Source organism: Garra rufa, chromosome 8 (assembly GCF_049309525.1).
Source record: "Garra rufa chromosome 8, GarRuf1.0, whole genome shotgun sequence".
Classification (NCBI taxonomy): domain Eukaryota; kingdom Metazoa; phylum Chordata; class Actinopteri; order Cypriniformes; family Cyprinidae; genus Garra; species Garra rufa.
In genome coordinates, this window is record NC_133368.1 from 33,755,179 (window position 1) to 33,776,693 (window position 21,515).

General features: G+C 35.2%; 1 protein-coding gene across 1 annotated transcript in view; it reads left to right on the forward strand.

The window, feature by feature from the left end:
- The window catches only part of adcy5 (adenylate cyclase 5), a 181,790-nt gene that overhangs the window by 151,793 nt on the left and 8,482 nt on the right, over positions 1-21,515 (forward strand). Inside the window, exons 8-15 of the mRNA XM_073845493.1 lie at positions 3,568-3,705; positions 8,963-8,985; positions 12,794-12,938; positions 16,230-16,327; positions 16,641-16,728; positions 18,562-18,678; positions 19,475-19,639; positions 20,337-20,512. Coding sequence (XP_073701594.1) covers positions 3,568-3,705; positions 8,963-8,985; positions 12,794-12,938; positions 16,230-16,327; positions 16,641-16,728; positions 18,562-18,678; positions 19,475-19,639; positions 20,337-20,512 — 950 coding nt within the window. The remainder of the gene's footprint in view (positions 1-3,567; positions 3,706-8,962; positions 8,986-12,793; positions 12,939-16,229; positions 16,328-16,640; positions 16,729-18,561; positions 18,679-19,474; positions 19,640-20,336; positions 20,513-21,515) is intronic.

Below are 21,515 nucleotides of genomic sequence, written 5' to 3' on the forward strand. Positions count from 1 at the left end.
GATATCTTCACCAAACTCGGTACACATGTGTATAAGCTCGATCCTTGGTCAAATCAAAACAAATTGCGGAGCTTGATCACTTGGTGGCGCTATAAGACGGAAAAAACATATTATTGACTATAAATACACAGCCGTTAGTCCGATCAACTTGAAAATTGGTATGCAGTGACTTGGACCAAAGGGGCACAAGTGTCTATGAGGACATTGGCGTATCTCAAAAAACATGGCCGCCATTGGTCAATGAAGTTTGAGCACCCATTTGACAAGGTTAACGGAAGTCGATCAGAACCAAACTCAGTGGTCATGTTTGACTCATGGCCCTAAAGGTCTGTAAGAATTTTGAAAGAAATCGGCCACTAGTTGGCGCTAACGAATTTTTTGGCTCTGTTATCGCGCGGCGTTTCACTCATTCACACAAGATACATATCGTTTGATAGATCTCCTCATGCCGAGAAACTTTGCCTCAAGAACCATTGCTGTCAATCAAATCGTTCATTAATTATTCACAAATATGTTAAAAACCTACTTTTGCGAACTAGTCCTAGGTTTTTCGCCCGATCTGGATCAAACCACTGCAGTAATATTCTCTGGTCTCTCTTCTTCAATAATTATCAAAAAAATGTTGAATTTTGTCCTTTGGTTGGCTATAATGGGCTAATTTGGAAAATGGGGTGTGACCACACAGACTCAAAAGCCCATAAAAACTAAACAAAAACTCAAAACTTTACAAAAGTTGGTGAAAATGTGTACCAGATGACCCTTAACAAGCGTGCAAAGTTTCATGATGATCGGACGATAGGTGGCGCTATAACAGTTGAAAAGGTGTCCAAAATATGAAAATTCTATATTAAATGACCTCAAATTGCTACAATAAAAAACTGCTCATATATTCACCCAAACACTACATCTTCATTTGATATGTCATTTATTTCATGTTGAACTGCACCTTATCAGCATAAAAGCCCAAAAAGGCCTTAAATTCTCGAACCCCGCTCAATGCTGCTTGCAGCTTTAATTATTATTATTATTATTATTTTTCTGCCGTAAAACTGAACGGGCAGCCCAAACCGTAAGGCCTAGAGACTTGAAACTTGGTCAGATGATAGAGCAAAAATCGAGGAGAACCTCACAAAGAATCAGCCCAATCTGACCATAGGTGGCGCTATAGCGAACAGAAACGCGAAACCTATCATAACTCCTAAACCGTTTGTCCTAGACTCAAGTGTCTTATATCCCTGGAATCCTTGGCTCAATCAAAACAAAATGGCTATCTCCGATTTCATTTCCGGTATGCAAATTTTTCCGCCATTTTGAAATTTGTCCAAAACCTACTTTTGCGAACTAGTCCTAGGTTTTTCGCCCGATCGGAACCAAACCAGTGCAGAAATATTCTCTGGACACTGAATATCAATAATTATCAAAAAAAAGTTGAACTTTTGACTCACGGTCGCAAAGGGCCACAAAAACGTTCGAAAGTGACGGGGCCACTTTTACTAAAATGGCTATAACTTTTGAATGGAATGAGATATCTTCACCAAACTCGACACACACGTGTATAAGCTGAATCTTTGGTGAAATCAAAAAAATTGCGGAGCTTGTCCACTTGGTGGCGCTATAAGGCGGAGAAGACATATAAACAGCTATAAATACACAGCCGTTAGTCCGATCGACTTGAAAATTGGTATGCAGTGTCTTGGGCCAAAGGGCCACAAGTATCTATGAGGACATTGGCGTATCTCAAAAAACATGGCCGCCATTGGCATTTGAAGTTTGAGCACCTATTTGACAAGGTTAACGGAGGTCAATCAGAACGAAACTCGGTGAGCATGTTCGACTCACGGCCCTAAAGGTCTGCAAGAATTTTGAAAGAAATCGGCCACTAGTTGGCGCTAACGAGTTTTTTGGCTCTGTAATCGCGCGGCGTTTCACACATCCACACAATATGCATATCATTTGATAGATCTCCTCATGCCGAGAAAAATTGCTTCAAGAACCATTGCTGTCAATCAAATCATTCATTAATTATTCACACATTTGTTAAAAACCTACTTTTGCGAACTAGTCCTAAGTTTTTTGGCCAATCTGGATCAAACCACTGCAGTAATATTCTCTGGACTCTCTAGATCAATAATTATCAAAAAAATGTTGAATTTTGTCTTTTGGTTGGCTATAATTGGCTCATTTAGTAAAGGGGGCGTGGTAATATATATCCAAAAGCCAATAAAACCTAAACAAAAACTCAAAACTTTACAAAAATGGGTGACAACATGTAGCAGATGACCCTTAACAAGCATGCAAAGTTTCATGAAGATCGGACAATAGGTGGCGCTGTAACAGTTAAAAAGGTTTCAAAAACATGATATTTCTATTATATATAGAACTAAAAACTCAATTAAACGTCAATATCTCCACATATACACTATATCTTCATATCACATGATAGATCTGCTCATTCTGAACAACTTTGCCTCAAGGACCACTGTTGTAAATCAAACTGTTCTTTTAATACGTGAGATCATTTTAAAAACATACTTTGGTGAACTCGTCCTGGGTTTTCAAACCATACTCAATAAAATCAGTGCAGTACAATTCTCCAGACTCTCTTGGTCAGTAATTATCAAAAAAATGTTGAACATTTGCATTTGGACAGCTATAACAGAGCCATTTCATAATATGCTTTTTATCTAGTGTAGATTAAAGTCTACAAATACTAAAATAAAATAAAAAATTCACAAACCTAAGTAAAATTATGTATCATATGATTCAAAACAAGCATATGTTTATGGACACTGAGCAAAAAAAAGCAATTTAATAGTTATAAAGCTTAAAACAATGCACCTCTATTTCAACAAAATCACAACTATAGCCACTAGATGGCAGTAGAATACCACTAATGGGCTTACACATACAGATTTACCAGAACAGTGCTTTGTATGGTTTAATGGCTTTATATAGTTGTGAATTTATATGTAAATGATACTAACTCACTGATATTACTTTTCAAATCACATTTAGCCAAAGTTTAAAAGTTAATTTATACAGATATATCATATTTGACAATTACACATGATTATAATTATAGTGAAACATGACAATGATATATCAAATCTTAAAAACACAAGTTTTAAGCATGTTGTCACTTATCATTTATTGTAAAAATCTCTTATGTGCAAAAAAATATGCGTGCATCTGTCTGTCTCTGTAATCATGCTTAATGAACACAATAGTTTAACCATTTCATTTCTGTGTATGTTTCTGTTTGTGAGTGTATTCTTTGTAATGTGTATGTTCTGGTGTCAGCCATATTCGTGTTGGCCAACACCCTAACAGTATAGAAGCCGTAAAGACCTTAAATACTCGAACCCCGTTAATTGCTGCTTGCAGCTATATTTCTATTAATATTCACATCCTTTTCAAGCAGAAACACATTGTGCTCAGGAATAGTGTGACTCACTTGATTCTGGGCAGCAGATGAATGCACATAAGATCAGTTCAGTGAATCGTGACGTCAGAAGACAATTAAAAAGCATGGACCGTAATGCTCCTGTTTTGTATTTCCCTTCACAGAAAGAAGAAAAGGCCATGATTGCTAAGATGAACCGGCAACGCACCAACTCGGTCACTCATAATAGCACTCACTGGACCGACCGGCCCTTCTACAATCACCTGGGTGCCAATCAGGTTTCCAAGGAGATGAAGAGGATGGTGAGGAAGCTACACTTTTGAAAGGGCAGCATTAGCCAGCCTTGTAGGAGGAGAACATTATCTGAGTGCTGAAAAACAGTTGGTTTGCATTTACTCTAATTGCCGTGTCTAAAACCCATTACCACCTCTGTTGGAGGATAAGGGCTTTGACAGGGGAGGCTTTTTGTACCATGTGTTAACTAAGCCAAAACAATCCCAAGGACATTGCTTTAGGGCCTCATGTAAAGGGCCTCGTGCCCTTTATGTAGTCCCTGTTCTTTCATTCAGTTCTCGGCTCTGGAACCCGAAGGGAACGGCACTCTAATTAAATAAAGCTGGATTGCCTCACATACCGCCCTGAGGGATTTAATCAGGCAAAGTGGAACCTGCAATTAGTTCCTGTGAGCTCCATGGGAATACCCTTTATGTTTTCTTTTTTTCGTCTGATTCACCTGTTCCTTCTCTAACCTTTGGTTAACATACTGTAGTAAGGAGCACAGAAATCCAGCAAAATATGCTTTAGAGTCAGTTCTCAAATAAAACATAGCAGGAATTATGATGTTTCTATTACAGTAATATGTCGTTTTTTCTATGTTAGAAAACCTTTTCCAGTCCCTGGAATTAAATTGGTAAAGTGGTAAAGCGTTCCATTCCCATTCCTATTCATTACATTTCAAATTGAAAAGAAAAACAGAAAATATAAAAATAAAGTCTAAATTTAAAGTATTACAGCTGAGGTCAAAAGTTTACATACACTTTGCAGAATCTGCTAAATATTTTACCAAAATAACAGTGAACATACAAAATGCATGTTATTTTTTTAGTATTGACCTGAATAAGATATTTCAGGTAAAAGACGTTTACATATAATCCACAAGAAAAAATCTTAATCATTTATAAAAAATTATCCTGTTCAAAAGTTTACATACACTTGATTCTTAATAATGTGTTGTTACTTGAATGATCCACAGCTGTGTTTTTTTTTTTTGTTTTTTTTTTTTTAGTGAAAGTTGTTCATGAGTCCCTTGTTTGTCCTGAACACTTAACAGAACAGTTCTTCATTAAAATCCTTCAGGTCCCACAAATTCTTTGGCTTTTCAGCATTTCCGTGTATCTGAACCCCTTCCAACAATGACTGTATGATTTTGAAATCCATCTTTTCACACTGTGGACAACTGAGGAACTCATAACAACTATTACAAAAGGTTCAGATGCTCACTGATGCTTCAGAAGGAAAATGATTCATTAAGAGCCAGGGGTGAAAACTTTTGAACAGAATGAAGATGTGTGGATTTTTCTTATTTTGCCTAAATATCATATTTTTTTATTTAGTACTGCCTTTCGGAAGCTACAGAAGATACTTACTTGTGTCCCAGAGGACAAAAAAAGTTCAATTTACCCTGATCTTCGAATTCAAAAAGTTTTTACTCCCCGGCTCTTAATGCATGTTTTTTCCTTCTGGAGCATCAGTGAGCATTTGATCCTTCTGTAATAGTTGCATGTGAGTCCCTCAGTTGTCCTCAGGGTAAAAAGATAGATTTCAAAACCATACAGTCATTGTTGGAAAGGGTTCACATATACAAAAATACTGAAAAACCAAAGAATTTGTGGGACCTGAAGGATTTTCTGAAGAACAGCGGCAGTTTAACTGTTCGGAACAAACAAGGGACTCATGAACAACTATTGCTAAACAAAACAGCTGTGGATCATTCAGGTAACAACACAGTATTAAGAATCAAGTGTATTTAATTTTTTGAACAGGGTCATTTTTATAAATTCAACTATTTATAAAAAATTATTTTCTCTTGTGGACTATATAGACCTTTTTCCTGAGTAAACGATGAGTGCCGCCATTACGAATTCTAACGTCAGATTGAATGCTTTTCTGTTCCGGTTTCCATAGGAACCCATTCAAAAATCCATCTGTTTTTAATGTAGCTAACGTCCGCTGCTTCGTGTCGTCTACACACTCATTAAAGTGAGGCACTGACAAATGACGGTCATTGCGACATTGCCAAGTGATGGCGCTATGGAGCCATGTGCTTTTTAAAAACATTTTAATAGGTTTAGCATTAGTTTATTAGCTCGGAATATACCCTAATTTGACTAGAAACAATGCAGACCGGAAATGCAAAGCATTCTTTCAGTTAAGGAAAAACGGCTATACAAACATCTTTCATGTGAAATATCGTATTCAGGTCAGTACCAAATTAAAAATAACATAACATGCATTTTGTATAATCCCTTTTTTTTGTAAAATAATTAACATTTTGCAGACTCTGCAAGGTGTATGTAAACTTTTGACCATTACTGTACCAAAAACTCTATTTCTATGCTGGAAATCCTTTTCCAGTCCCAGTTTTAATGTACAATTGGAATGAATCATTCATAGGTTGAATTTTGCTCATTAAAGCTATCCATTACTATTCTCATTCATTAAATTTAAAAGTTATTAAAATATTAAAAACTGAATGTATTAAGGCAGATGCTTGACGGCGCAGGACCAACATAAATGTAACACATTAGTTATCAGACAACCATTAGGGCTCTAGAAATCATCTAAAATACCAAATTGAAATACAGTTTAAAAGTTTGTGGTCAGTAAGATTTTTAAGGATGTATTGAATTGATCAAAACTAGAAAACTATTTTAAATTGTAATAATATTTTAACATTACTGATTTGACAAGTAAAGGCCTTGGTCAGCATATTCAGATTTTGAACGATAAAACAGAGAGAAAGAGCAATATGTTTTGAAAGCTGCTTTTTGAAAATAAATGATGTAGTTACAGCATCCACCAGCAGGGGGTTGGAAGACGTTTGTATTTTGTGGTTGGAATATGTGTTTGTCCAACGAACAGCAGATAGTGGGAACCTGTTTGTAATTATTTGTGCAGTTCCGTTGATAGTGGCACAGATAAATCCTGCTCGATATATCCTGCTGGAGCTCAGACTGGCATGTAATTGCCAGATATCTGTCCCCGCCTACACAAACACTGAGCATTGATGAAGGCAGATAAACATGCGGTGTATTCTGACGAACAGAATATCTGTTTCATAATAACAACAGCACCTGTTTTTGTCTGGTGTATTGTCTAGAGGCTTGCGTTGGCCCAGAAGGTGTTGCTCAGCCGAAGGAGAGAAACAGTGGTGTAACACATCAACATACTGACTGGGTCATAGTCTCTGTTGAGTGAATACATGGAGGCCTGTGTGTGGGAGTGCATCTGAGACTATAAATTCAGTGACTATTATTATGCATCTAGCAACTTGTCTGAAGGAGGCTTTTTACGTCAATAATCTAATGTTTAGTGGTTGGAAATGACCATTAAAATGAACATTTAATATTTAATGGGAGCATTCAGTCTGTCCCTATTTTTAGATATGTTAGGTATGTAGTCATTTAAGAGATGCTTTTATCCAGTGGACATGGGATTCTCCTATTACTGGTTTTCAGAAATGATCTATACCAGTACTACAGCAAAAAACAAAATGTTTACCATGTTCTGGGCTTTGATATAAATATTTGAAGTCGGTTTTAGAGACAAATATACATTGTTGTCAATAGTAATAGTACTTTTAATACAGTATATATACACTACCAGTCAAAAGTTTTTGAACAGTAAGATTTCTAATGTTTTGTTAAAGAAGTCTATTTTGCTCACCAAGCCTGGATTTATGTGATCCAAAGCACAGCAAAAACAGTCAAATTTTGAAATAGTTTTACTATTTAAAATGATAAATTTTCTATTTGAATGTGTTTTAAAATGCAATTTATTCCTGTGATCAAAGCTAAATGTTTAGCATCATTACTCCAGTCTTCAGAAATCATTATAATATGCTGATTTGCTGTTCAGAAACTTATTATTATTGTTATTTGAAACAGTTGAGTACATTTTGTTCAGGATTCACTATACACTATACCATTCAAAAGCTTGGAGTCAGAATTTTTTGTTATAATAGAAATTAATACTTTTATTTAGCAAGTTTGCTTTAAATTGATCAAAAGTGATGATAAAGACATTTGTAATGTTACATGCCTTCATTAGATTTCTGTTTCAGATAAATGCTGTTCTTCTGAACTTTCTATTCATCAAAGAAACCTAAAAAAAAATGGGCTCAGCTGTTTTCAACATAATAATAATAAATGTTTTTTTTTTTGAGCTGCAAATAAATATTAGAATGATTTCTGAAGGATCATGTGACTGGAGTAATGATGCTAAAAATTCAGCTTTGAAATCCCAGGAATAAATAACATTTTAAAATATATTCAAATAGAAAACAGTTATTTTAAATGGTAAAAATATTTACAAATTTAACTGCTTTTGCTGTACTTTGGATGAAATAAATGCAGGCTTGGTGAGCAGAAGCACTTCTTTAAAAAACAAAAAAATCTTACTGTTCAAAAACTTTTGACTAGTAGTGTAAATATAATATTCTTATTTAAAAAAAGTTATTTTATCCAACATTTGTATGTGTTATGTATCAAACTTTGCTAAAATCAGTTGTGCTTCCTGTGTAAACAGGTTAAATGTCTTTGTAGGCAGTGTCTATTTTTTGTGTGAAATCATACTTAAAACCCTTCGAGGAAAAGACAGAACACAAACCACTAAAGCACAGGTGAAACATGAGCCTATTTGGTTTCCTCTCAATGTTTCCCATGTCCTCCAACCACAATAAATCAATGCCTCATCAGCCAGCTCTGTTTACTTCAGTTCTCATTGGGGTCTGAATTTAAATTCCTCCAAAAGAGGTTGTGGTCATAAATCAAGCCACCTGAATCAGCTCTCAGCTTGTTTATACACAATGTCAGTCATCATGTATTCGGTTAAATCTCACAACAGTTCTCTGTTTTCAACTTTGCAGAGTCTTTCCATAAATAATTGTCTTTATTTCTGTCTATTTCTTGTATTCTCTAACCTCTCCGTTCTCTCTGTCTATACTTTGTTACTGCATTAGTCACTCTTCTTTTATTTGCAGTATGACAGTATAAGAAATGAATAAAGATTTATGCTTTGGGGTGTTAGATAAATCTTTTTTTATTATTATTACTTTAACAAGAAAAGATATTTCTGGTACAAAAATGTTCCAGGGTAAACAGTTTTTCCAAGAAACATTTTGATTTCACTCAAGCCCTTTAATTGTGAAATAATATTACTTTTTTAGTGAGGTCCTCCAGAAGGGGTCACTGTTGTGCTGACTGTACAAATATAGGCATTCCAATAATAATCCATTCTGCATTGATGTATAATGCATTTTCTCTTTCAATTTTCTTGCAGGGATTTGAGGATCCCAAAGACAAGTGAGTATCTCCACCCTGCATGCCAATTCTTTTATTAATAGTTGATTACAGAATTCATCTCATACACACTACTGTTCAAATGTTCGGGGTCAGCAAGGTTTTTTAAAGAAGTCTCTAATGCTTACCAAGGCTACATTTGTTTGCTAGAAAATATAGTAAAAACATTAAATTGTAAAATATTTAAAAATGCAATGTATGTGATGTAGATCTTTTTTTCAGTATTATTGGTAGTAAAAACAGTTGTGGTGTTTAATGTTTTTGTGGAAACCATTTCAGGAACAGTAAACCATATTGATGTGCAATCAAAAATTCTGTTGTAATTTGTTGTACATTCCTTTACTGTCGATTTTGATCTATTTAATGCATCTTTGCATTGAATGAAAAAGCTAATTTCTATCAAAAAGTTTTACTGACCCCAAACTTTTGAATGGTGCATATATAGCTTTATATAACACTTAGAAGAAGTAAAACTAATAGTATAAAAATAACAGTGCAGACTTTTAAATGTGGTTGAATGTGGTTCATTCAAAGCAGGCTCTGAATGCATCAGTTGAGTTATACATCAATCAAAGTACTTCAGCAACTAAACTCGGCTGGTTATGTTCAGTGTCATATAAGAAGGGCTGCTGATTATAGGGAAAACTGCTAAATGGATTAAATAGGTGAAAAGCAGTTAAGTCTGCTATAGTTGTTTGTAGTTAAAAGGCATTTAAAGTGCCCCATTATGTCTTTTTAAAGTTCCTAATATTGTCTGGGGAGTCTACTACAATAGTTTTTCATGCATGCAAGAACAAACAACACTTTTGTTTTCTCAAAATATGCATTTAATGTCACCTCATTTTCAGTGGTGGACGAAGTACACAAATGAAGTACTTGAGTAAAAGTACAGACACGTACAATAAAATATTACTTCGGTAAAAGTACTCCTTTTTCAATTTTAGTCGAGTGAAAGTACAAAAACACTTATGTACTTAAGTAAAAAATTACTGATAGATTTATTTTGCAATTTTATATAGGCTACTTGGTTTCATTTTTTATTAGCACATATTTTTTATAATCCTACTGCACAAAATACCTGGTATTTTCCCCAAATAACCACTATATGGAGTCAAGATATATTTTTGTTGTTGATATGGACTATGTTGATGAGTGAAATAGTAACAATCACTATATGTTCATTATATTTTCATAATGATTTTTTTTTTCTTCTCAAACCGTGTTTATGATGTAAAAACACCCCTGGCCAAATGCCCCTAGAGGGCATCAATTCCCACTTTAATAATTACTGTAGTTACCATGTTCTGAACATACTTTCTTTTTCCCTCAGATGTAATCTATCTAGGTGGTTGAATAAAAATATTTGGACTTTATATCTAAAAAAAATTACCTCAACTTAGCACCAGCAAGTTACCTAGACAGTTGGCATCAGATAACAATATTTACTTATTTTCATTATGGTTATAAATAAATATTCAAATCTGTCTACTTGGCTAGCTGATCAAAACAATATAAAAATGTATACCGTGGAAAAACAATATAAAAACAGACGGCACATAGTGCTAAATGCATAGGATTTTAATAAAACTGTTAATGTAAAAAAATAAAAATAAAACAGAGGGGAATGTAAACGTGCATGTTCATTTATTTAATCTACGTTATTTTAATGTTTAGTTTTTTGACCTAAAACATAGAGAAACTGATGTTGATGTGTCTGCATTCAAGCATTTCAGTGGGCTTTAAGAGTTAGTTCATGAACAGCTGGCAGTTTTGACCTAAATCTGATTTTCAGTTACAATAACTACTGTAAACCTAAAATTTAACATTAGTAATTTACTTTTTGCAGTGTCAGTCGTTTACTTGTAAATTTGGTTCACTGGAGATTTGCTCTAAATAGATCATTTGAATCAGTGAGTTGTCGACTCACGATCGTTCCAATTCACGAACGAATCATTTGGTGCGATTTGCGAACAGATATTAACAGGTTTATTGAAAAGAATCAGTTTGTTCACGAATCAGACACCGCTTCTGTGTCTCGGAGCATGTGATGTATTATAAGGAGTAACAATATGTTTTATGAAATGTAGTTAAGAAAAAATCTTTTGCTATGGAATGTAGTGAAGTAAAAGTAAAAGTTACTCAAAATAAAACTACTCCAGTAAAGTACAGATACATAAAAAATGACCACCACTTATTTTCCAAAGATTCCCAAACAATTTGTTTGAAGCAGTTCAAAGAGTCAGTCTCTCTAAACCCCTCCTTTCCGTGAGCCTACTTTGTTCTGATTGGTGGGATGGCCTAGTCTTTTGTGATTGGTCTACCGCGTACAGCGCATCAGAAACAATGTCCATTGTCATAGTTGCATATTTTGAACACTTGATAGAAAATGTTAAACATCTATTGTTTGTCATACTTACAGGTTGTGATTCAGTGCAGCCAGCTGATCCAAATAAACTGGTTACTGAGACATCTTTCAAGAGCAAGCATTTTGTAAAATCTGCGTTGAACTCCCCGAGATTAGAGAAGCAGTTATCAGTAAAATAATATATAAAACATTCACATGCAGCTACATTACACCCTGCATGAAAGGCAATATTCGAAATGGCATAATAGGGGCACTTTAATTATTGTAACTCTAAGTTGGAAGAACAAATGGAAAAAACACACAATGGAACTAAGGGCAGTTGTAGAACATTGGGAATTATGTGTGTTTCTTGTCTTTAGAAAACTGCTGAGCTTTTGGCACAGGTTTCATGTAGGCCTACTTAACAAGACATTAAACTATATTCAAATGTGACTGAACTGCCAACTACAAGTGAGCTAATCAACACATGCATTTAGTGTGAGCATATCCATCACTTTTCCAGAGGTGTTGAAAAGTGTCAGAAACTGGTGTCATGGGCCTCTTGATACTTATGCATGTATCACTGTGCATGTCTAGCATTTTAACTAGTCACCGTTTATATAAACGTGTGAATACAGATAGGGAAGCCAGTTTGCTTCTTTAGGCAATTCATAATCAAGACTTAAACTCAGACTACAAATCCATTATTTGTGACCCTGGACCACAAAACCAGTCAAATTGGCCAATTCTTTTTTCATAAATAAGCCTTTCCATTGATGTATGGTTTGTTAGAATAGGACAATATTCGTCAGAGATACAGCTATTTAAAAAATCTGGAATCTCAGAGTGCAAAAAAATTTCTTAGCAATGCATATTACTAATCAAAATTTAAGTTCAGATATATTTACGATAGGAAATTTACAAAATATCTTCATGGAACATGATCTTTACTTAATATCCTAGTGATTTTTTGACATAAAAAAAATCAATAATTTTGACTGATGCAATGTATTTTTGGCTATTGCTACAAATATACCCATGCTACTTAGGACTGGTTTTGTGGTCCAGGGTCACATATGTCCATTTTAACACCTTTTTGTCAATGGGAACACTTACAGTATTTGAATACAAATGCTAAAATGTTCCATATTTCTTGATGGCTAAAGTTTTAAATACTTAAAGTGCTGGACTTTGTTTTGCTGATGTGATTGAGTTGTTACTGAATTGCATGTTCATGACTGCAAGGCCTTGAACTCTCTCTGACAAAATTGCTAATCATATAAAGGCTGGTAATCATGGTGATTCTGAGCTGTCCTTAACGCTGTCATTAAGTGTTTCTTGGGGGTCTCGTGCTGCCGCTTTTTGGTGGTCTGGCTGTATAGCATTAAGTTAAAGGATAACTTAAGAGGGGAGGAAGAAGGTGGAAAAACTATGTCTCGTCTTGTTATCTAGACATTTCATTTTCAGAAACACGCAAGAAAACCTGAACCCTGAGGATGAGGTGGATGAGTTTCTGGGCCGTGCCATTGACGCTCGAAGCATCGACCGCTTACGGTCCGAACACGTCAAGAAATTTCTGCTGACATTCAGAGAACCTGACCTGGAGAAGAAGGTATGTCTTTCATGTCAGTCACCAGCCTCAATAACAAGATAAACCTAAACACCACTGCATGATTGAGTTATATTAAAAAATGTCCTGGCTCTTCCCAGCTTAACGATGGCAGTAAATGGGTGTTGAGATTTTGAAATCCAAAAAAGTGCATCCGTCCGTCATAAAAAGTACTCCACATGGCTCCGGGGACTTAAAGGAGTAGTTCACTTTCAGAACAAAAATGTACAGATAATGTTCTCACCCCCTTGTCATCCAAGATGTTCATGTCTTTCTTTTTTAGTCGTAAAGAAATGGTGTTTTTTGAGGAAAATATTTCAGGATCTCTCTCCATATAATGGACTTCTATGGTGCCCCCGAGTTTGAACTTACAAAATGCAGTTTAAATGCAGCTTCAAAGGGCTCTAAATGATCCCAGCTGAGGAAGAAGGGTCTTTCCTAGTGAAACAATGGGTTATTTTCTAAAAACATTAACAACTTATATACTTTTTAATCTCAAACGCTCGTCTTGCCGAGCTTGACAAGACGAGCATTTAAGGTTAAAAAGTATATAAATTGTAATTTATTTTAGAAAATAACCCTTCTTTCCTCGGCGGTGATCATTTAGAGCCCTTTGAAGCTGCATTTAAACTGCATTTTGGAAGTTCAAACTCGGGGGCACCATAGAAGTCCACTATATGGAGAGAAATCCTGAAATGTTGTACTCAAAAAACATAATTTCCTTAAGACTGAAGAAAGAAAGACATGAACATCTTGGATGACAAGGGGGTGAGTACATTATCTGTACATTTTTGTTAATTGGCAAAATATGATCATTTACATATGCTGAGCGTCTCAAAATCCATCTCTGCATTTTGTTGTGAATTTTGGTTCATCATAACGTTCACCTGGGAACACCATTTCATCAGATTTCTAAGGTAAACCATTTATAAACCTACCTAACAGGAGAATACATCAGTATCTTTCTCAATATGCTGTTATCGTGATTATATCTGTATTTCAAGTCATTTTAAAGGTTATTGTTCGCTTAGGTCTATTTTTATTACCACCACCAAAAAAAAAAAAAATCTGATTACTCGATTAATCGTGAGAATAATCAACCAGTTACTCGATTACCAAAATGATTAATGACAGTTCTAGAATAAATACTAAAATAGCACTGATCACATCTTTCAAGCTTCACAAATGACAAAAACATTATAGAGGTAGTTATGCACTATACAAAAGCTTGTGAAGAATAGGCCAAAATAAACGTTTTTCACTTTGTTGTCCACTGAAAATCTTGATTTTCACCTTACATTGTCTGTTTATGCCTTGCAAGCTTAAACAATTATTATTTTCATTATCAAAAAAAGTATAGTTGCCAGTTCTTCTGAGTCAAATGTGTCATCAAGCTAAAATGATCTAGCCTTCTAGGAATTTTGTTGTAAATTGCATGACTTGTGAGCAGGAACTAACCATTTAACAGCTCATTAGTTAATGTAACTGGTAAATTGTTCATCGGTTGCATGGCAAGAAATAGAGCAGAGAGCCAATCAGACGTCCATTAGGTTAGTATTATTGTGCAGATGGCCTAAAAGTACTCAGCATAGCTCAAAGATGTAGCACGCTGCTAAGATGAATAGAGGCAGTGAAATTCAAGGTCCAGGTTCAGAATGAGTCAGAGACTGACGTCTTAATGCCGCACTGTGATTTAAGTCATTTTATGGCGTTACCTTCAAAGCATTTGTCACCACTGACCTCCCCCTCCTCAGAGAGATGCCCAAACTTTCCCAGAAAAGATGGAGTTTTTGTGACAGTGTAGGAGGCTAGGTTTCTTTGTGAAGATAGTGATGTAAGAGTAATAGAAAGAAAGTCTCTCAGCCTCTGCATTTGCGTTCTCATTCTCCATTTGCAGTCACATCCACCTTTAGCTGGTTGTCTGCTGGTACTCGTACTTCTGGCACTGATCATACGGTTTTTTCAGAGACTTGCCTCCAGTTTGTAGTGGAGATAATTATTGCTTTTGTTGCTTTCATTGTCTGTGTCCAGAATGTCTATTTTAGGCTCATGAATGAAACAATTATCTTCCATAGTCTTTGTTGAAGAGTTATCTTCCATATTCTTTGAAGAAATTTACTTGATATTTTACATATTTACTCTGTTTTTTTAAAAACTGGGGTCAGAAAGAATTGTTACTAAAGATATCTTTTAAATAAATGCTTTTCTTTTTAGCTTTTTATGAATAAATAATTATTTCTGAAGAATTAAGTGACAGAATTAAGTGACACTTCTGTGTTATTTTAGTTGTTTGTTTTTTTTCAACAAACTAAGCACAATTGCAACTGAGTTACACAAACAGTTAAATACAGTTGAGGTCAAACATTTACATTGCCCTTTCAGAATCTGCAAAATGTTAATTATTTTACCAAAATAAGAGGGATCATACAAAATGCATGTTGTTGTTTATTTAGTACTGACCTGAATAAGATATTTCACATAAAAGATGTCTGAATATAGTCCACGAGAAATTAATAGTTGAATTCATAAAAATGACCCTGTTCAAAAGTTTACATCCCCTTGATTCTTAATACTGTGCTCTTACCTGAATGATCCACAGCTGTTTTTGTTGTTGTTTTGTTCAGTGATAGTTGTTCATGAGTCCCTTGTTTGTCCTGAACAGTTAAACTGCCTGCTGTTCTTCAGAAAAATTTGTTAGGTCCCACAAATATTTTGGTTTTCCAGCATTTTTGTGGATTTGAACCCTTTCCAACAATGACTGTATGATTTTGAGATCCATCTTTTCACACTGAGGACAACTGAGGGACTCATATGCAACTATTACAGAAGGTTCAAATGCTCACTGATGCCCAAGAAGGAAAAAACATGCATTAAGAGCGGGGGTGAAAACTTTTGAACAGAATGGGAGATGTGTACATTTTTCTTATTTTGCCTAAATATCATATTTTTTCATTTAGTACAGCTCTTCAGAAGATACTGAAGATAGTTGAATGTTTCTCAGGTGACAAAATAAGTGATGAATGATCTTCAAATTCAAAAAGTTTTCACCCACCTTAATGCATGATTTTTCCTTTTGGAGTTTCCATTACTCTGAAGGAAAAAAAAAAAATGGAAATATTAGAAAGTACCTGAATATGTCTTAAAACGTAACGAAAACTTTTCAGTAAAAACTGAAGTAAACAATGAACATTAACACATCCACACCCATCAGTCCATAAAACACTACTTGCTTTCACATGCTATTGAAACTGTATTTGTAACCCCACTCTTTTCTCTTTCCTTACCATCTCTCAGTACTCCAAACAGGTAGACGCCAGGTTCGGAGCATACGTAGCCTGTGCCTCCCTCGTCTTTTTATTCGTCTGCTTCATTCAAATCGTCATTGTGCCACAGTAAGTACACTTCAGTTAAATACCTGATCCTAGCAAATGTTTTCTAGTCCATTCAAACAAGCCACAGGCTTAGAGAAGGTATTGTTCGATTTTGAATGGGAATGTCACATAGCTTTCATACACAGAAGCTTTCATTCATTTCGACTTTGTAAAGGTGAAGACAGTTAGTACCCGAGGAGCCAAAACAGCCAAAGCAGGCCTTTCCTTTCCCTTAGGCCCTATGTTAATTATGACATATAATCAGTACATAGCCTTTTTTTTTTATTGTATTCACCTGGTTCCCTCTCTGTACACCTGTGTGTTGCTTTTGTAGCTCTGGGTTGATGGTTGGCTTCTATATGCTGTGCCTGGTCCTCCTGATAGTGGTCATGTTCATCTCAGCAATTTACTCCTGTTTTGGGGTAAGTGAAATGTTGGTATTGTGCAAAATGTACTCTACAGTGCCTTGTGAAATTATTCATAACCCTTCGTTTTTTCACATTTTGTTTTGTTGCAGCATTATGTTAAACTGCTTTAAATTAGTTTTTCCCCACATCAGTTTACACTCCATACACCATAATAATGACAAAGTACATTGCATAAGTATTCATACCATTAGCTCAGTACATAGTTGAAGCACCTTTACAGCCTCATGTCTTTTTGGGTTTGATGTGACAAGCTTTGCACATCTGCATTTGGCAATTATCTGCCATTCTTTGTCTCACCTTTTCACCTCTCAAGCTCTGTCAGCTTGGATGGGGGCTGGCAGACATTTTCTAGAGTCCTAGTTGTTCCATTCGTCTTCCATCATGGATAATGGAGGCTACATGCTTCTGTGAACCTTCAATGCAGCAGATTTTTTTCCTGAACTCTTCCCTAGATCATTGTCTTAATGCAAGTCTGTCACTGAGCTCTACAGGCAGTTATCTTGACCTCAGGACTTGGTTTTTGGTCTGATATGCATTTTCAGCTGTTAGACCTTTTTTGAGAGGTGTGTGCCTTTCTAAATCACACTCATTCAAATGAATTTGCCACAGTTTATCTCCACTCGAAGTGTAGTAACATCTAGAAGCAATATGAATGCTCCTGAGCTTAATTTCGAGTGTCCCAGAAAAGGGTGTGAATATTTATGCAACGGGATCTTTTCCGTTTTTTATTTTTAATAAATTTGCACAAATGTTAAAAACCTATTTTTTGCTTTGCCATTATGAAGTAGGGAGTGTACATTGATGTGGGGAAAAAAAGTCATTTTAAAGTAGTTTAACATAAGGCAGCAACATAACAAAATGTGAAAAAAATGAAGGGGTATGAATAATTCCTCAAGGCACTGTATATAATGTCAATGTGCAATAAATGAAATTCTGAATAATTGTAATTATTATTATTACATGATAAAGTCAACAAAGGACAAACCTTGGTAACTTGGCATCTACAAACAATGCAGAAAAAAAAACATCCTCAGTCCTAGAAAAACAATACGTCTTAACACGTCCTTCACAGACCATTTCCTAACACACTTACAGACACATCATCGCTAAATCCAAGTGTTTATCCGCCTTCACTTTCTCCACTAAAATAACCTGACGAGTTTGATTGATATTGGGCTTTTAGTTGTGTAACTTTGAGCAGGTCTCCAGAGACAATGAGTCATACAGAGCAAAGCCAAAGACACAATAAAGCGCTGGCAGCTCATTTGTGCACACTGAGGTGGAACTGTCACTGCATTGCTCCATGGATGGCAAGGGGCGTCGCAGGTCTTTCCTTAGAGATGCTGTGGAATTAGATTCTGAACTTTCTGACCCGTAAAAAGTCTTGGATAAAAGCCTGTTCTACAAATTCTCTGCAAACCCACAAGGTCTATAAGACCTTTTTGTGTTATTTTTTTACAGAAAGTATATATACAAATATATATTTTCACCAAGGCTGCATTTATTTAATTAAAAATACAGTAAAAACAGTAATTTTGTCAAATATTACTTATAAAACCTGAATTTTCAGCATCATTACTCCAGTCTTCAGTGTCACACGATCCTTCAGAAATCGTTATAATATATTGATTTAGTGCTCAAGAAACATTTTGTAACATTTACATTTTTTTGTGGGAATGGTGTTATTTTCAGAAATCTTGGAGTAGTAAGTTCTTCATTTAAAATTAGATTTTATTTTCATCATGTGACATTAAATCATTCTCAGATACTGTTGAGTTATGTTTAGTAATATTGTGAAACTCATTTCATTATTCTCTCTATTGACAGTTTTTCCCTGTGCCTCTGCAAACCCTGTCAAAAAGGATTGTTCAGTCCAGACTCAACAGCACCCTGGTGGGGGTTTTTACAATCGTCCTGGTCTTTCTCTCCGCTTTCATTAACATTGTGAGTCTCACAAGTCTTAACCTCAGGATTCTGTGCCTTAATGCCTTTGATACTTACTTGATACTTTGATACACTAGTGATACATATACTATGTAGCCGTATAGCAATACAACTAACACGTAATCTTTCTCACAATATTTGATAACTTACAGGAGTAGAGAGAGAATTGCAAAAATAGAAATATGTTTAGTGTTGCTAGTGGCACTGAAATCATATGCTTCAAAGGGATAATTCACCCAAAAATAAAAATTCTGTCATTGATTACTCACCTTCATGTCGCTCCAAACCCCTAAGATATTTGTTCATCTAGGGACACAAATTAAGATGTTTTTGATGAAATTCAAGAGCTTTCTGACCCTGCATAGACAGCAACACAACGTTCAAGACCCAGTAAGGTAGTAGGAACATCATTAAAATTGTCCGTATTACATCAGTAGTTCAACCATAATTTTCTGAAGCTACGAGAATACTTTAATAAGAAAACTAAAGAAAACTAAAATAATTACTTTATTCAACAATTTCTTCTATTCTGTGTCAGTCTTTGAACCACTGATGTCCTTACTACCTTTCCAGGCCTTGAATATGTCAGTTGCGTTGCGTCTTATGGGTTTAGAAAGACATGAGGGTGTTATTAATGACAGAATTTTTATTTTCGGGTACACTCTCCCTATAAGTAATTGACTTTTGAGCTTGAAATGTTTCACAGTTTAGTAATAATGTGATCTACTGTAGTGGTTAATTAAATGAAATACTGTCACTTATTTTTATCCAAGAAACATTTTCATCTGTCCTTCAGTTCACTTGCAGTACGGATGACCTGAAGACATGTTTAGGGCGGGAGTTTAACATCAGCCCCAGCGATGTGAATGCTTGCCATGTCCGCAGCTCCTCCTTCAACTACTCGCTTTGGTCTCAGGACAGCCTCTGCAACAGCTCATCACCCACCTGCAATTTCCCAGAGGTGTGGCACTGTTCTCAGATCAGTTCAGTTTTGTAGTTTCGTAATATGATGAATGGTTAAAGGAATAATTCACCCAAAAAAGCATATCTGCTGAAAATGTACTCACCTTCAAGCCATCCAAAATGTAGATGAGTTTGTTTCTTCATTAAATATAGCATTACTTGCTCACCAATGAATCCTTTTTAGTGAATGGGTGCCATCAAAATGAGAGTCCAAACAGCTGATAAAAGCATCACAATAATTCACAAGTAATGCAAAATGACTCCAGTCCATGAAATAATGTTTGGTGAAGCAAAAGGTTGCTTGTTTGTAATAACAAATCCATTATTAAACCAGTCTAAAACAATTCTAAACGTATGTTGTGGATTTTGAAGTGAGAAGAAGCTTTTTTCGCTTCATTAGTTTTGATGAATAAACAAACCCATTATCTTGGATGGCCTGAGGGTAAGTCCATTTTCAGCAAATATTCTTTTTTGGGTAAACTACACCTGTATGTAGTCCAGGTACTAACTCGTTTGGACCAGCTTGAAACTAGGTTTCATGTCTGACAACTTCAATCGATATTTTACAGCAGTGATTTTTCATGGTTGAAATTTTAGGCACTGCTCTAAAATGCTTGTCTTTTGATAAATCATATATGGAATAAGTTAAGGATGAAAAGAAAGACTAATATCTGAATGTTTTTCTCTTTCTGCAGTATTTCTCTTCATGTGTGCTGCTCAGTTTGCTGGCCTGCTCAGTGTTCCTACAGATCAGCAGTATTGGTAAACTCTTCCTCATGCTCTTCATCGAGATCCTGTACGTGCTCATCATGGAGGTGCCCGGGGTCAGCCTTTTTGACAACGTGGACTTGCTGGTCATGGCCAATGCCATGTGAGTATCTAGATTTTAGACAAGCTGCACAATTCCTTGGTTCAGTGTTGTCCTCCTCATTAGGGCTGGGCGATTAATCGAAAAGTCATCGAAATCGACATTCAGAACCTATAATCGATCAAAATTTTCCAGGTCAATTATTTCAATTACTTTACCTTTAAAAACACTACTGCGTGTGGAGTCACGTGACCCCGCTCCGTTACGTTGCGTTATTCCGCCGACATGTCGATGGAGAGCTTAAACAGTATTTATACAGTAAAAAGTATTTACAGGATATACAAGAGTAATTTTATTTAGAAGAGATACTGCTTATTTTCTACTTTTAATATTTATTATTATTTTATAAATAATTTATTTTGTTTCCAAAAGTGCAAGTTATTTATTTTCACTAATTTAAGAAAAATGTGACTTTTCATTTTAAGCAATGTGTGCTTTAATTTCAGTTGTTCAACACTGATGTTCAATAAATAATCATTGATAGTAGATAGTGTGTGCACCCTTCATTCAAAAATGTCTCACTTGTGTGCATATTTACTGTACAAAACTTGTCAGTGAACTATGAGGGCAAAAAAATGTATATTATTTAAATATAATTTTATTAATGAATAAAATAATCGTTCATTAATCGTAATCGGGTTAAAATGTTCAATTAATCGAGATTTTGATTTTAGGCCAAATCGCCCAGCCCTACTCCTCATCATACATTCTATAGAAAATATATTTTTTTCTTTGAACATTAAGTTTGTGTCTTGTGATTGTTTTTGGAATTGTGGGCGGTTGGAACTGCTAAATATTTTCTAGAATTTCAGTTTTAGCTCAATGTATTATACACTTCCACTACTATTCGAAGGTTTTGGTTCAGTAGGGTTTTGTTTTTGAAAGAAGTCTCTTACGTTCACCAAGGCTGCATTTATTTGATCAAAACAGTAAAATGGTAATATTGTAAAATGTTACAGTTTGTAATAAATATTTTCCATTTAATGTATTTTAAAATGTAATTTAT